Source organism: Sorghum bicolor, chromosome 5 (genome assembly GCF_000003195.3).
Source record: "Sorghum bicolor cultivar BTx623 chromosome 5, Sorghum_bicolor_NCBIv3, whole genome shotgun sequence".
Taxonomy (NCBI): Eukaryota; Viridiplantae; Streptophyta; class Magnoliopsida; order Poales; family Poaceae; genus Sorghum; species Sorghum bicolor.
In genome coordinates, this window is record NC_012874.2 from 5,783,361 (window position 1) to 5,799,863 (window position 16,503).

At 42.9% G+C, this 16,503-nt stretch overlaps 1 protein-coding gene across 1 annotated transcript; it reads right to left on the bottom strand.

The window, feature by feature from the left end:
• LOC8073653 lies at window positions 995–16,488 on the bottom strand. The gene is made up of 5 exons (XM_021460866.1): window positions 16,341–16,488; window positions 16,107–16,248; window positions 6,737–6,826; window positions 6,094–6,203; window positions 995–2,295 (listed from the first exon to the last, which is right to left on the bottom strand). Exons 4-5 carry the CDS (start codon window positions 6,186–6,188, stop codon window positions 1,023–1,025), a joined length of 1,368 nt encoding a protein of 455 aa, XP_021316541.1. The 5' UTR covers window positions 6,189–6,203; window positions 6,737–6,826; window positions 16,107–16,248; window positions 16,341–16,488; the 3' UTR covers window positions 995–1,022.

Sequence of the window (16,503 nt, forward strand, 5' to 3'; positions counted from 1 at the left end):
GTTGTGAGGGAGCTCCTCAATGGCTGTTCCAGAAAGATCAACATCCTCCAATGCTCTAACATCATCACCAAAGTTCACAGATTTGAGCTTGCTACACCCAGACAAGGACAGGCACCTAACCCATGGTCTGGAGAGTGAGAAGGTTCTCAGATTAGGATGCCCAAGGATCTTGATATCTTCCAATGCTTCCCATGTTTGTATATAAAGGTTTTCAAGGAATGGTAATAGTTCCCAAAGAATCTGAAGTGTTAGCCTAATGCAGTTAGAGATATGTAGCTCTTTGAGGCATTTGGCTTTGGACAGTGATGATGGGAGTGACCTTAGGCTAATGGAGTTACTAAGATGTAGCACTTCAAGGCTGTTGGCTTCAGACAGGGACATCGGTAGTGATATCAATACCATGTTATTGATTAGCTTCAGTGTATGCAGGCTTTGCATGTTTTGGAACATGTGATCTGGAAAAGCTGTAATCTGAGTCCCCTCGACATGAAGAACTAATAGATTTGACAGTTGAGCCATGGAAAGAGGTAACTCTCTGAGATTGGTGCAATTACCGAAAATGAGCTCCTCGAGGCTTGACATTTCGCAGAAGAATTCAGAAGGCAGGGTGGAAAACTTTGAGCCTGATAGGTCAAGGTAGTGCAGATTTCTCTTGTTGCTGCCATCTTGTTGTATTAGCTCAATCAAGGGAACTCCATTCATATCTAAGACTGCAAGGTTCTCGAGATGAGCAAGTGGTGATGATTGTTTTTCAGAATTAGGTGGTATTGGAGACAAGATCTTTAGCTGAGAACAGCCTCTGAGCGAGAGCAAGTAGAGATTGAGTACATTGGAAAATGAAAGAGGAAGTGAATTTATAGGGGTGTAGGACAAATCAAGGACATGGAGGTGTGGGGTGAGAAGTTTATCAAGACGAAATGCTGACATATCTGAACAGCCTCTCAGAATCAGGGTTGTCATCTTTATATCTCCTCTTGTTTCCCTCGGCCAACAATTCCAGCTTACATGCCTACCATCATCATTCAAAAATGAGACCCATCTTGGTTGCTCTTCTTCACATGAGTATTGAGTTCATCTTGTCTGAGACGTGGGACAGTGCCAGCTAACTTTGACACACCAGTGTTGACATCTATTGGGGATGAATTGCTTACTGTTGAGGTGGAAACTGAGTATATTGGAAGTAATGAATATTCATGCAAGGCTTCAATCACGACTTTCCCAGCTTCATATGCAGACCTGTAGTAGTTGCTTTGTTCCTTGACAGTGGCTTCTTGTGTATTGGTGGAGACTGTTGTTGAGAAAAGCAGGTCCTCAGCTACCCAACAGCGAACTAGTTCATCAGAAGTAATAGAGGAGGCGTTGCTTGCCTTGCTTCCATCATCTTCTTGCAGTTTATGGTAGAGGATACCATAGTACAGGCATTGCTGAGCTACGTGGAGCCAAAACTTGACAGGGTATCCTTTGTCCTCGAGTGTGCTATAAATGGATCTGGCTGCATCCAGTAAGGCCTCTTTAATCAACACAGCCCAGTCTCTCTCACGGAGATCACTAAAAGATGGTGCATAGTAATATTCCGGAGTTAAATGATAGACCCAGAAATCATATCCTTTATCACCTCTGCTTTTTTCACAGACATCTTTGGAAGTGGTTGAGATGAGCCACCGCCGGTTATTCAATACAGAGGGCCGCCGGTCGCCCATGGTGGAAACCAACACATCCAATGAGACGGGAACATGCAGGTTTTCCACGAGCAACAGATGCCGCTTCCCTTCCAACGCTTCTCTGATCCTTTCTACTATTGGAGAAAGTACAGGTTGGAGCTCAAAGATAGGGTCACTCCGTATGGAATAATCTAACCCAATCCACAAAATGGAGTTCTGTCCAAAAGCCTGGAGCATCAGGTAGTCAGAGAGTTTGCTGTAGCCAAAGTAGCTCTCTTCCGCAGCGATCTGCTTGACGTCTTCTGGCAGCGATGTCTCCAGCAGGGTTCTTGCCAATTCTGTGAGCACATCAAACGCCAACCGATACTCCTGGTCTCTGCTAGTGCTCCTTGCTGCCGAGGCGCATGGCGGTGGGAGCCTCACGCGTGTAATGTTGTCATACGGACCATAGATGTCCTTGGTGCGCTCGAACAAGAGCCTGGTAAGAGTGGGCAAAAAGGAAGCTGCAGGTCCAATTCCAGTGTTCCATATCATCGGGTGCTCCTTGCTCCACTCCACCACCCTGTCTTGCAACGCTGGTAATCGTATCCAGTCAATAGTAAGGTCGAGCCTCTCGGAGAATGCCGAACCACCCCTGCTTTTAATAGGCTTGGTCAGTGCTCCCTCAACATTAGCATGTACATAGAAATGTGATAATTCTTTTAGAAGCTCTTGAGTCCGATGATTAAATCAACACATAACTTTTAGTGTTTAGTACTTCTATTTTATTTCTCAAAAAGATGTTCATCTTGCGATGTTTACCAACAGCAAAATTGGATATTAGTCAGTGCATTCATACTGAACAACGTTCTTTATTTCTGCTCATTTGGACTTGATGCCCAACACGCACAGGTGTTGTTAGAAATTAGCAAAATCATGTGCTCCTATGAACTAGGACAGACATCGTTTTGCTAACTAACCAATAATACTGGTCATTAGGGTAGTAGGCATAACAATATGCACTAGATGACACTACCGGTGCATAGGATCGATCGCAATTGGCACACAACATATTGGAGGAGTACCTGGCATAATCACCATGACCTTTAAGTATTTACTTGACTATTCTATCAACCGGTGGTATATCACGGGTCAGAATCATATTGGTTTGTACATTCAACTAATAAAACTATTTATATTAAGTTGTATGTGTTTTCTCTTTCCTCATTTTGTGACACAATAAGCATGATGGATACTGTGTAGTTTCTATCTAGTTCTGAAACACTACCGATTACTAATTTTTGTCATTCATATCAATAGTTTTTCTCGGTGCATGGCACCTATGTGTATCTTCAACATGCATTAATTGAAAACATAGCTTATAGTATGCTGGCTCTTGTTCTAGCACATCTTATTTTGGGGGAAGGCGCCCCCAGAAGGACACCCCGCCTGGCACTCGGCCTCCCTTGGGTCCATATTAACGCTTCGCTTGCGTGTGATGACACCATCGCGCTGAGGGTTCTATTCTGCTCCCTCCTTTCAGGTACCTACGGTGGAGACTAAGTCAAGGTAACAGATGATGAGGATTTGAGGATGGCAGAAGAATATATAGATGCACTGGCGGGAAGTAGAGCTTCCCTCAATGCTGGCGACAGCAACGTTAGGGCTCGAAGTAGTTGGCTAGAACATGGAGGATTACCTCCGTGCCCTCAGGTAGTGTATTAACATTGTAAACCATTGAGCAACCCTTATGTAATTTCACAAGTGCCCCTAGTTATGGCCTACAAATACCCAGAGGCGTTGTTGTTCAGGTAGAGTTTTTTGGCAATCTAATGGCTATTTAATCTGCATTTATTTTCCACATTCTCCGTTGGGATACCCTTGGTTTACAGTTCTCCAAATCACAGTAGGAAACCCTCGGCCTCCCCTTGCCTAGCCACTAGCGAGGGTGGGAGGCTAGGAGTGACCCACAGTTGGCGACCTGCGTGGGGACCCCATTGTACCACTTCACCTAACAATGACAGCTACTAGAAGGACCAACCCTAGGAACCCACCACTCCCCGTGTGGGACCGCTACACTGGCAGGAACCTCCATCGATGGGGCTAGAGGGCTCTTGGTGACCTGACCTTCTGTGTAGCTATCGGAGGTCACGATGGAGCCAGGCAAGGCACTCACAGCTGGGGCTGAGACTAACCCCGACCCCAAACCCAACCCGACTCATAGGGAGACGACGGTTCAGGAAATATACCGCAGGATGACGATGTGGAGGCTGAGGAAAGAGGCCTTAGTGCCCTGAATCAAATGCATGAAGAACTCTAGTAGAAAAAACATCACGTCGAAGCTCTCGCGAAGCAGGCGCGCCTGAGGGTCTCCAGGCAGAAAGAAAATAAGGCTAGAGAACAACTCAGGATGATGGATAAATACCTCGCCGCTGCCGCCGAAGCCAACCCCAATTACCTAACTGATCAGGGACTGTACCAGCCACCATAGCCGGACCAACATGGTCCGACGCTGGTCAACAACCCATCACAATCACCTTTGCCCTAACCAAACCTTCGCTTCCACCAACTTCACCCAAAAGTTATTTACCCAAGAAACTCACCTCAAGCACAAAGAAACCAACCCCTGCCAATGACCTACGACCCAAGGTCACCACTAACCCAAACGGTGCAAACGAAGAGCTAGCCACCAGCATACAACCCTGAAAACTTACCAAAATATGATGAAAGTGTTGACCCTTGCCAGTTTATCATGAGTTATGAAGCCGCTGTGGCAGCAGCAGGAGGAGAGGAAAAGTTTTTCGTCATCATACAGAACATTGCTCAAAGCTAGCATAGCAACCTCCATTCTCTCTCCTTGCTAATATTGATCTCTTCTCTATCTCTATCTCTCACTCTACCCCTGTAAAATACTAGATAGAAATATTCGATATCCACACCTGTTCTACAGATATGATCTTAGCTAGGTCCATACCAACGTACGCATCAGATCATCCCTCATCCATTCTCTCTCCTTACTCAGCCAAATCCAACGCTCATTGTTCATATCCAGTCCCCATGCCCACGCCCTCTCTCCAAGATCATTAGCGCCGTTACAGCGCCCAGAATTGGAGCACCTCACGCAGCTACCATCTCTCGTGAATGCGCTGCCGCCTCTGTACATCTGCTTTCCTCTCTCTTCTCCAAGATCATTACGGTGGTTAAGTTCATTAGCTTCTTTCTGGTGTTGCTGTATTCTTGTAAGAAGCTTATGTGTGTATATTAGCTTCCTTTTCTTTTCCGATAGGCTAAGAATGGCAGTAATCTATTTTACTTTCATCGTAGATATAGGGACCGTGGTGGATTCACAGGTTGGTCAAGATATGCCTGTGTACCTATGCTGCCATTCAGGATGGTGTCCCTACCTAATTGCTGGATTCCATTTATTTTTGTTTACTACACTATATGATGAAATTGTCTAATTCATGATCTAGAGTCTTTGCCGGGAGCAAATAGTACCTGTCATTATCATTTTCCGTGGGATGTGAAAAAATTGCTGCTGGTAGAGGTTAAAAAATTCAAGCAAAGCAAATTTTGTTTGCATGCTGCTGGCAACTTTCAGCAGCGTGTGTGTATATATATATATATATATATATATATATATATATATATATATATATATATATATATATATGAAATTCCTTTCTACACGTATGTGTAGTTACTCTCATCTTCAATAAACTACATTGTGTATGTATTCATACTTGTTTATCGGTTTGAGTATGTTTATATACTCATATTAAGATACTCTAGATCTTACCACGCGAATTTTTTTCAAAAAAAATTATATTTTAAATATATTACTAAAATGCCACTACTATATTATATACAATAAGTATAACCATATACTCTATGTATGCATGCATACTTAACATATATATCACTCTAGATGGTCTAGTATGATCATATACTTTGTCTATATACATTTCGTTCGGTCATATACACCTTAAATCTAGAGATATATAGATGAGAGTAACTACACGCGCGTGTAAAAAAAACGCGTATAGTGGCAAATCTTATAGATATGACATCTATAATGACATACATGTAATCTAACTTAAGGTAGCCTTTATGTGATCTCAATGTTCGGACCAAGGTTATTTCATAATTCTCATTGACTTTTTGTCCTACCAGTGACTTCGAGTAAATATATATAACAGTATTCTTTTTTTTTCACATGGATTCATTCAGATTTTTTAAATGAAGTCAAAATTCCACAATGTTCAAAAAGTTTCCGCCAGAATTTTGTCAATTTTTCAGTTTCTCGTTTCTACCGGTCAGTTTGTGTCATGGCGGTAGGCTGAACCTGGGTTGATGTTTCGAGGAGGAATCCGTCCAAGCATTATATCATTTGTTTCACACAGTCTGAGAAAATATAAATGCAGCGGCAAGAACAATGAGTGTGATCACGTACCAGCCATATCCAGGGAAATTGATGAGACGGTCGACCAATATAAAGGCATCTTCATTTTGTATCCCTATAATCCTGGGCTTCATTATTTCCTCCATCTTTACTTTGTTTCTCTAAAAAAGTGCATTCAACGATTAACAAGATCATGAATAATATTCGAGTATGCTTGGAAGTTGCAAAAAAAAACATTATCTAATAAATATATTGCATACACATCTGTATATAAAAATTATACAGATAAAATGCTAGTGCTACACATATGTTCCACTTAGAACGTTTTCCCATAGCTGCGGCATGGTTTGAAATCGCTTTGTTTACCCTAATTGAAAATAAGTTACATTTTGGACATTGACATCATCTTGACATGTAACTTTTTTTACTACTCCTGATAAAACTAAATTGCGAGACTAATTCAATTGTTACAATTTTCAAATATCAAAAGGCAGCACATCAAGTAATATGAATCTAATTTCTAAAATTGCTGACTCACGACAACCAAAACTGTAATATCCGATTTTAAGGAGAAAATCATATATATGCTATATGTGAGTTTTAGAAGTCAAATATCACATATAGCTACAAATAAGAGACAATATCGACAGACAATGCATAAATTATATAACATACTTAGTAAATCAGAGATCACCTTAGGCAGCAACAATGAAAGATAACTCCAAACTTCGGGTATTAACTTCAGATCCAAACTGACTGGTTGATCACAAGTCTAATACTCCTCCTGCGAGGAAATAGCAAGAGTGAGTCCATGTCGAACTCCACAAATATAGCAACAAGGTTGTATACATCCCAAAAACTCATGATCAAAGTGACATAAATAATGTAGAGCATAAAAAACAATGAGCATGTTAACATAACAAGAATCATCATCCTTCATGTAAATGTCCCGAAGAACGCTCATGTCCATGAGCATGGCTAGTATACTAGTTTATTAAACACTTTGCAGAGGTTGTACATCTTTACTCATGAGTCATGATTTACCCTTTCGCCCGAGGCCCTTTAACCTCTTAGCTCACTACCAAGGAAAGCCGGCAGGGTTCACTATGAAGCCTTTCAAAGGTTCGTCTAACAAGTTAGGGCCATTAGATTCACTCGGCAGGCAGATATAGAGCCCTCCTTCCATGGCACGTAACACGTAGCCTATACACAAGGACAGAGGCCGCACTATACCCAACATGTCTAGCCATTCTTACGCCATTTAAAGTAACCGCTAACAAGCTAGAAAAGATCCTCATACGAAGCTAAAGCCAGAGCCATACAACCCTCATGGTTGTACTGTCAATCCTGGGTGATCACGTACACATAAAATCCTCAAGTTCCTAAAAGGTCACTTTTATCGTTTGTTGCTTAAACATTAATAAGTCACAAGATCATGGTCACAAAAAGAAAACCCAAATGCCATATTTGCATTGATCAAATTGCTCTTGCTGACCTACTGTTCATCATGGTATAAGTCTTGATCACCGAAATACTGCTCACCATCTATAATCGATCACCAAACATCAACACACAAACAAACCAGAGCCAAACATACATGAAGCAAACAAAGCTATGATTACAACGGTACACCAATAGTAATAAACCAAGGTGAAAAGATTATAAAATTATTCTACGCATCCCTACTATTACATAGACGTAAAGATCATGAAAATCAGAACTAAAATAGAGAAGATATGAATTTTCTAAGATTTAAAGATTATGAAAATCAGAACTAAAACAGAGAAGATATGAATTTTCTAAGATTTTCTTTAAAAAGTAATTAATTCAATAGGGTCACAAAATTAAAAAGTTTCAAACTGGTTGAACAGTGATACTAACACATAGTTTATGTGAAAATGAACCTAGTTGAATGGGTCAAATCAGAGTTAAAATGAGCATTTTATGACCAAAAGAATCTTAGTGGCAATTCTGTAATTTTGTGAAAGCGTATTTTGAAATCAAACCGGGATGGAATATGTTTTCAAACTCAGTTAGCGTATTCTAGAAAAGCACTAAGGACGGTGGGTTTGATTATAAAAGAGTGCAGGGTCTTTTTTACAAAAACATCGACCGAAGAGGTAACTTCTAATCTCGTTCATTGGTTTGAGATCCGACAGATGGGGCGGTTTGGGGAGAGTTTTGGCTGCCGTAATAGTGCCCCTGGCGGCGGCACCATTGCCGGAGAGGAAAGGAGCTCACCGGAAATGGTGATTTCGGCCCTAGAGGCCACGACTCAACACGGGAAGGACACAGGGAGAAAGAGAAGACTAAGGCAAAGTCACCGAGGGTATTAACATTGGCTCGGAGCAAGCAGAGAAGTCCTGGTTATTGATGGAGCAGCTCGGTGCCTTCCTGTGAACCATGGCCATGACACATGAGCAATAAGATGAAAAATAGAGAGGTGGAATGCACCATGAGCTTTGTCACCTCGACGTGGTGCTCGGCAACAAAGAACCAGTGGTGACAAAGATCATGGCAAGATCCGAACGACAACTAGGGCGGAGCTAGGGCAAGAAAATGGCGCATAGATGAAACGAAGGACGGGGGTCACGGAGCTTTAAATGGCGGCCGGGCTTGCTCCCATGCGATGAATCCTGCAAAAATGGGGATCAGGCGGATTTGATGCCCAGATAGAGTCCTGCTCCCACACGGCGTGAGGTAGGAGAAGGGGGTGTGGCTGATTAGTGGGCCTGGCTGGTCAATGAGAGAGGAAAGGAGGAGGGAGGTTTGCGCAGCTTGTGCCGAGAACGGGCCGTGGGTGGCCTGCTGTTGCGCGTGTGGCTCCCTGCTGGGCCGCCAGCTGAGCTGATTTGTTCTGTTCGCGCGCGGGGCCGACTGAGGGGAAAGACTTCTAGGCCGACGCCGCGCGCTGGGCCGAACTCCCGGGAGGAACAGTTGGGCCACTCAGGCCAAAAACCAGAGAGAGCAAGGTTTTCTTTTTTTTATTTCCAAAGCAATTTTCAAATCTACTTTTAAAATTAGTTTGAAAACATTTTCAATTTTTAGTCAAAACCACTCATCTCAAAAATACAAATGCACCAGCATGAATGCACACAAATGTTGCTAAACTTTAGGGTAAATTTTAATTTAATAAAAAATATTATTTTCCCTATATTTTATGAGCACAAAAATACATAATTAAATCAAATTATCTCTATTTTCAAAGAAGAACTTTAGGGTGTTACAAAAAGGTTACGTATATGTACTTGAGGGAGTAACATATCTTGTATAAAAATTTCATCTGTCCTGAAATGTTTTCTGAATCATAAAATTTTTTGTTTCTTTATAGATCTAATTATCTTTTGTGGTTAAATAAATTGAGATAACAGATATCTCGATCTGTTCTTTGATGAAACATCTAAGATATGTTTGCAGAGGTCAGAAAAAGGCTAGAGAAAAAGCATGGTTTAGAAAAATATAAAATTTGGAAGTACATACCCATCTCACAAAAAGGTCCTGTCTACAAGGGTTCGGTTTTAAAGGTAGAGAAGAATGACTTAGGTCCTGTTTGGATCATATGAGATAACAGCTAGTTGCTAAAGTTTAGCTCTTGAAGATCCAAACAGGAGGGCTAATGGGTGGACTAAATTCTAGCCAAAGTCTCAATAAGTTGTTAGTTCACTAGTCCTTCAAAGCCAACTAATAGGGTCTAAAAGTGCTACAAGTATCAAAAAGTTACCTCTATATTATATTCTCTCTCCTTTCTCTCCCTATGTTACACCAAGATCCAAATAGGTAAATATAATTTTTAGCTAGCTATTTTTGAGCCATGACTAATAAAGGTCCTAGTCTATCTAAATAGGACCTTATAACATAGCATCTCAAACATAGACCCAAAATAGGATAGTGCTCTACTTGTTAGGGTCCCAAAAAATAGTTCATTAGTCTCAATTCGAGTCTCTAATTTTTCTTTATGGCTGTCCAGATCTTTCACTGCCCCTTTTGCTAGGATTGTGTTGAGCTTGCTACTATACAAGTTTTTCCAGGTGAAATTTTTTCCCGCGCTGTATTTTCCATTTCTTGTGTTGTTCACTAATAGAGAACAAACTTTTGGTTCAGCACATTACTCTCGGTTCGAATTGGGCCCGGGACTAATGTGAGCATTATTTCTACTGGTTACAAGTTTCTTAGGCATCAGAGGACCTTTAGTCCCAGTTGGTGTTACAAACTGGGCTAAAGAGCCTTGGCCCTTTAGTCTCAGTTAATAACATCAACCCAAACTAATGTAGACCCTTTAGTCCCGGTTGGTGTTACCAACCTAGACTAAAAAATCCTTTAATCCCAGTTATTGTTACCAACCTGGACAAAAGATCCTCTAATGGGTTAGTTCAAAATAGAAGCATCCCATCTAGAGTCACATGTGCTGCGTATGTGGGTTGGAAAGATACGCACGAAGTAGTGCATGTGGAGTTCAAATCCCACGAGGCGCAAGGGTGTGAGGCATTATTTTTTAAGTCTCCACGGACCTTTAGTCTGGATTTGGGTTTAAAGCAATTGGGACTAAAGGCCCTTGCCAAACCGATATTGAAGCCATGTTTCCTACTAGTCGTTCCTTCTTATGCCGCTGTGGGGGTATAAAACCCTATACCCTTACGGACTTGGGCCAGGAGATTTGGCCCATCACGAGACAGTTCGAGGCTTTGATCCAACTGCTCGGAGTTTCGCGCAAGGAAACAAGACATGGAGATCAAACAAGATTCTCGTCGGTTAGAATAGGAATTGATATCGTATTATCTATGGCAATTGTAACCGACTAGGATTAGTTTCCAAATCTGTAACCCTGCCCTTTGGACTATATAAAGAGAGGCAAGAGACCCCCTTAGACAATTCAATTCAACACACAGCAATATAGTCAGACGCAGGACGTAGGTATTATGCCCACATGGCGGCCGAACCTGGATAAAATCCTTGTCTATGTCTTGCGTCACCATCGAATTCGTAGCTTGCGCACCTGTCTGCCGATAAACTACTACCGTGGGTATACCCCAAGGCAGACTACCGACTAGCTTTCATCGACAGTGGCGCGCCAGGTAGGGGGTGTGCGTACAGTTCTCTAGACGAACAAGATGGTCATCGTCCCCGCTTCCGCTGCAGTGGCCGAAGGCCTCACGTTCACCGTCGACTAGATCACCTGGACAACTCACGCTGGTGGCCCTACGACCATGACTCTAGAAGAGAATCAGATCCAATCTGAAATGGCGGAAGTGGTGGTCCAGATCACGCCGACCACGATCACTACGACTCCGACAACTCGACTTCTGCTTCCTCGCTACAAGGGAAAACGACGACAATTCCGATCTACTTGAAGCCATCGATCGCGCCAACCACAGACTTCTTGAAGTCTCCGATCTGATGGATTCAATTTCAGACCAGAGCACTCGAGCACCGACACCGAATTTTTTCGACTCCCGTTGACCAACTCGTGCCACCACGCACGAACGGCTAGGGACGTTTTTGATGATAACAGCCACTCCCGAAAGACGAACTGTTCAGTTCAAGACAACCTCTCCAAACGGGAGTCTTCCTCATGGTCTGAGTAACGCGGCCGACCAGGTCTCACGCCATACTCAGTCCCTATTCAGAAAGATGGACCTGTCATCACGACAACCCATGCACCCAGCACGCCACTTCGTCAATATGGTTTCTGTCCGTACTTTGCCAGAAGACAACACCGCAAGCACAAACTCAAGTACAGGCTCTGTCCCTACCGAGGTTTTACGCCACGAGGATGAAGTTCACGACTTGGATCTCCTGCCTTACCCTCCGGCCGCTTCCCGGTTTTTCCACCTCGACGAGGAGATTTGGTTTTCAATATCAGCAACGACGAACCAGTCATCGACGAAGAAAATGATGAGCAAAGGCAGCAGCGCGAGCAGCGCAATGCTGATCGTGCTCAACGACGAGCAGATGAAGAACTGCGGCAGCTGGTCCCAAATAACCTTGACGACGCTTTCGACATGGTGGGGAACCAGCAAGTGTTCAAGACACCAAGCGCTAACGTGGCTGTCGCCATGGCAAACCTCAACCGACTCCCAGACACCCCAGAATACTAGGGTGTTCGGACTAACATACGGGCACACTTAATTGCTGCAATGGGACAGACTGCAGATCTCCTTAGAAGAGTTCAAGCCATCTCCTACACGACCTGGCGGGCATCACTGCAGCAGTTCGCTCATCGATGACCGCAGGAAGGAAGCTCATCGCGACGACCGTGGTCGGGACGCTGGCCGCAACCGCGAGCAAAGACGCGGACACGACCAGGAGGTAGACCAGGGAAGAAACCGTGATCTACGACATAACCTCTATCACAAGGACGCCCGAGAGCGCATCAACAGACGCATCAATGATAAAGCGGCACACGAAAACGTGCGCCGCATTGAGTACGATGCAGCTCACGGTCCTCCTGGCCTAAAACAGTTCTCCTTGCATCTCCTGCAAGTCGTCTGGCCGCACAATTTCAAGCTCGAGAAGCTCAAAAAATATGACGGCAAGGAAAACCCCGAGAACTGGATTACCCTTTATGAGATCACGGTCCGGTCAGCAACAGGGGACGAGCATGTCATGGCAAATTATTTCCCGGTCGTCCTCGACCAAGCTGGTCACCAATGGCTCCTCGGCTTGCCTGAAAACTCATTCGACTCATGAGAAGAACTGCGGCAGACATTCATCGACAACTTCATCGCCACCTGCGAGTAGCCGGGAAACAAGTACTATCTCGAGAGGATAAGGGACCGAAAAAACGAGCCCTTGCGCGATTACATCCGATGCTTCTCGGATATGCGCCTCACTCCTTCCCATCATGCCACTGCCTCCAGCCATCCATCTTTGCCTCTATCTAAAAACTGTGGTACCCAACCTGGTTCAGAACCTAATAGTCTAAAGGCACTCAAGAGGGAGGGCAAATACACTCATCCATTATAGTTTTGTTGTAATTTATTACAATGTGGTGTGATAGACAATTCTATGTACCTATACGAGTTTAATATTTCAACAAATTGAAATTGAAATTTATGTTTTTACTATTTAAAATCATGAATTTGGCTACTATTCCTTTGTAAGTTTGAGATCACATTTAAATATAAGAGAATGAAATAGGGGTTCAGGTCAGTGGCGAAGCTAGAGCAAATAAAAGGATGGTGCATTTCTCTTATAAAAACATAAACTCTAGCTATAGTTATAGTGAAAAATTGATTTACTTAATGGTGTTTAATTTTTTTTGTGGGTGCATGTGCACCCACTGCCTTGTACGTGGCTTCGCCACTGGTTCAGGTGTCGGAGCCCTTACTATTGTTGGTCCTAAAAATAGAGTCCAGAAAGTAGAGGGAATATGTACTGAGAAACTTGGGGCCCTATTTTAGAGGCCAATGCTGAAGCCAAATATAAATTATCATAGAGGGAATCTCCACCATTACAAAAAGATAACATAGAGTAAACCCTAGCTTTGCATTTAAATTATGTTGCAATAATCTAATAATCCAATAAATCTAGATCTAAATCATTCATATCTGCTATTTTTAATAGTATAACTTAAAGTAGCCCATGATTTGTATACTATTAAGTTATAAATTATGTATTTATATTTTTCCAAAAATCATTCTTTAAAGTCAACAATTACTGATAAATCATCAATAATGGGTAATTCAAAGTTTTCCATGCTTATTATAAGTCAAAATTATTTGCATATGCCGTTGGAGGACAGCCGGCAATACTAACATTCAGCTCTATGCCCCTAGTTATAAAGATGGCAACGGAGAATTTTCCGTCGGTGAATTGCTCCCCATCCCCGTCCCCGTCAACACTTGCGGGGGTATTTTTCCTCTCATCCCCGTCCCCGCACGGGGATTTTATCCCCACGGAGATTCTGTCTCCGTAACAAAACTGCACTTTTTAGAGTAGCAAGAGCAAAAGTTAATTAAAAATAAAAGTAAATCAAATTAAAAACTCACATAATCCAAAGAAAAAAAAGACACCGCTCGTCCTCATCTGCAAAAATACACAGAACAAGAACAATTGCCAGTTCTCTTCTCTCAATCCAAAGAAAATACAGTAGAAAGAAAAAATGACTACAGGGAATGGAATTGATCTAGCGCTTGGTACCTTGACCCAAACAATCATTGGGGTCACTTTCGGATCTAGCAATTTAATGTGCCAACAACCGATCGATGGCAACGAGATTGCACTTGCTTGAGGGGTACCATGGCCTCTAGCTTGTGAGTTGCTGGATGCAGGAGAGCCGGTCGGTGGGCATCACCAACCAGTGCGGCAGTGCGGCTGTCATAAGATGGCACAGCAAGACAACAGGAGTGGACTTGGTGGCTCACGCGCAGCCATGGAGCGTGCTAGGGGAGTAGAGTCATGGAGACACAGAGTGGCGGCTAGCATGTGGTGTGCCATGGGAGGAGGAAGTGTGAAGTAATGAGGTTAGTGTTTCTTCATCGTATATATACATGCTGTCTGTAGATGGCCCCTTAATGGGCCTTCGCCTTGCTCGCTAGCTAGATAGCACCGGTAGACACCTGAAGCGGGACGAGGAACGGGGAATGGGGACAGGGACTGCACAACCATCCCAGTCCCCACCATCCCCGACAGGGACAATGTTTGGACCGTGAGAATCCCCGTGGGGAGTATTGTGATCCCATCCCCTAATAGGGGAATTCCTCGTAGGAAATCAGGTAACGGGGCCCTGTTGCCATCTTGATCTAGTTAGCAAAACTGCATCAGGCCTTGCAGGCAAAGCCCAACGGCCAAAGCATATGTGGCCACATCCTCCCAAATCCTCCCTATTGACTATCATCCTCGGCTCCTGTTCTGCAGCTGAATCGCCCGCGCCCTCTGCTGTTCGAAATCTTTCCCACCAGCCCCGTACTAGCCGCACTATGAAAAAAAGTCATTACAGACGTGCTTTCCTGGCCAGCTGTCGTGCAGAGTAGGCACACTGTTCGAGACTTTTTTCCGTACAGCGCGCTTTTAAATTGTAGGAATTTTATGAATTTTTATCGGAGAAAAACGCAAGATTCGGAAAGAAAAGAATAATCCCACACAGTCTGAATGGGAAAAACCGTGTGTGATATGTTTTGTTCCATTAACCTACTATCTACCCCACTGACCCACAGAAGGCTCGAGCCCATTTTTTCTGAACCACAAGGGTACGGTTTGAGAGGTTGAACACAAGTTTAAAAATAAGTTGTGTTGTGCCTAACAAGTCCAAAAGATATATCACATTTTTATTGAAGCTATGTTCTCAACTTAAACATATAATACACCTGAGGACACCATAACCGATGCACAGTAGATTTTGGTGATTGGTGAAAAAAGCCAATAGCTTCTTCATTTTAGTCTCCAAATAGCTATTCTCTATTCTGAGTTTCTCGCTACCCACGGAGAGTGAAAATGGTGCTCCAGAGTACATACAAGATATATAGAAAGGTTGTTGGAGAGATATAGATAGTGATTTTCATTTAAATGGCTCTCTAAATAATGGTACAGATGATGAGTTAATTTTTTTTTTGGAGATGCTCTAAATGCAGTTGATGAAACATTGGGTAATTACTAAATTACATTGTGTATGTAAACAATATAATTTTTCAATCCTGCATTGAGAAATCAATTTCTAGATACTGTCCATCTCAGAATTATTTTTGGTGGTGATTTTCTTGGAGCTGGTGAGTAGTGGTACAATCGATTTTCTCACATGTAAAAAGGAGCTGTCTCCGAAAATCATTTTTGTAGCAGTGTACAATTGAAAGTGCTGAGTATAGTAGTGGTGGCAGGATAATAGTGAGGGCGCTGTTATATGGGGTGGTGGAGGAACAACCGTTGCTGGACAGAGGACAGTAGTTGCTACATGCATTTTATCCCTCCATATTCGTAATCACAAGCTATCCTATTTTTTGGAATCTATAACAACAGCATAATCAAGTCCAGAACAACACAAAGAACACAGACATTAATATTGGTGTCTATCTTGAACTAGATGAGTTAAATTCTGTAGCTTGAACAATGAGTCAATGAAGTGGACGTACCTGGATTCACGCGAGAACTGGCATTGCGACTTTCTGCTGAGGAAAAGATTTCATAATGCTGAAACCGCTATATTGTTTTATGAAAGGTAAACACCCACCATAGCTAAGTCCAGAACACCACATAGAACACCGAGCTCAGCATCTATCACCAAGATAGTATATATAGATGATGAGTCAAAAGTACCAAACAAAAAAACTCTAGCTTGAACAATGAGTCACGGAAGTGGTACATACCTGCAGGATTCAGACGAGAACTGGCATCAACCTGTGACTTTCTATTGAGAAGATTGTACATCGATGCATGCAAGATACGAAATGAGAGGTGAGGTGATTGCAGAGAAAACAATGGTCACGCTCGTCGACGAACTATATGCCATGCATGACAAGCAAGGAACAG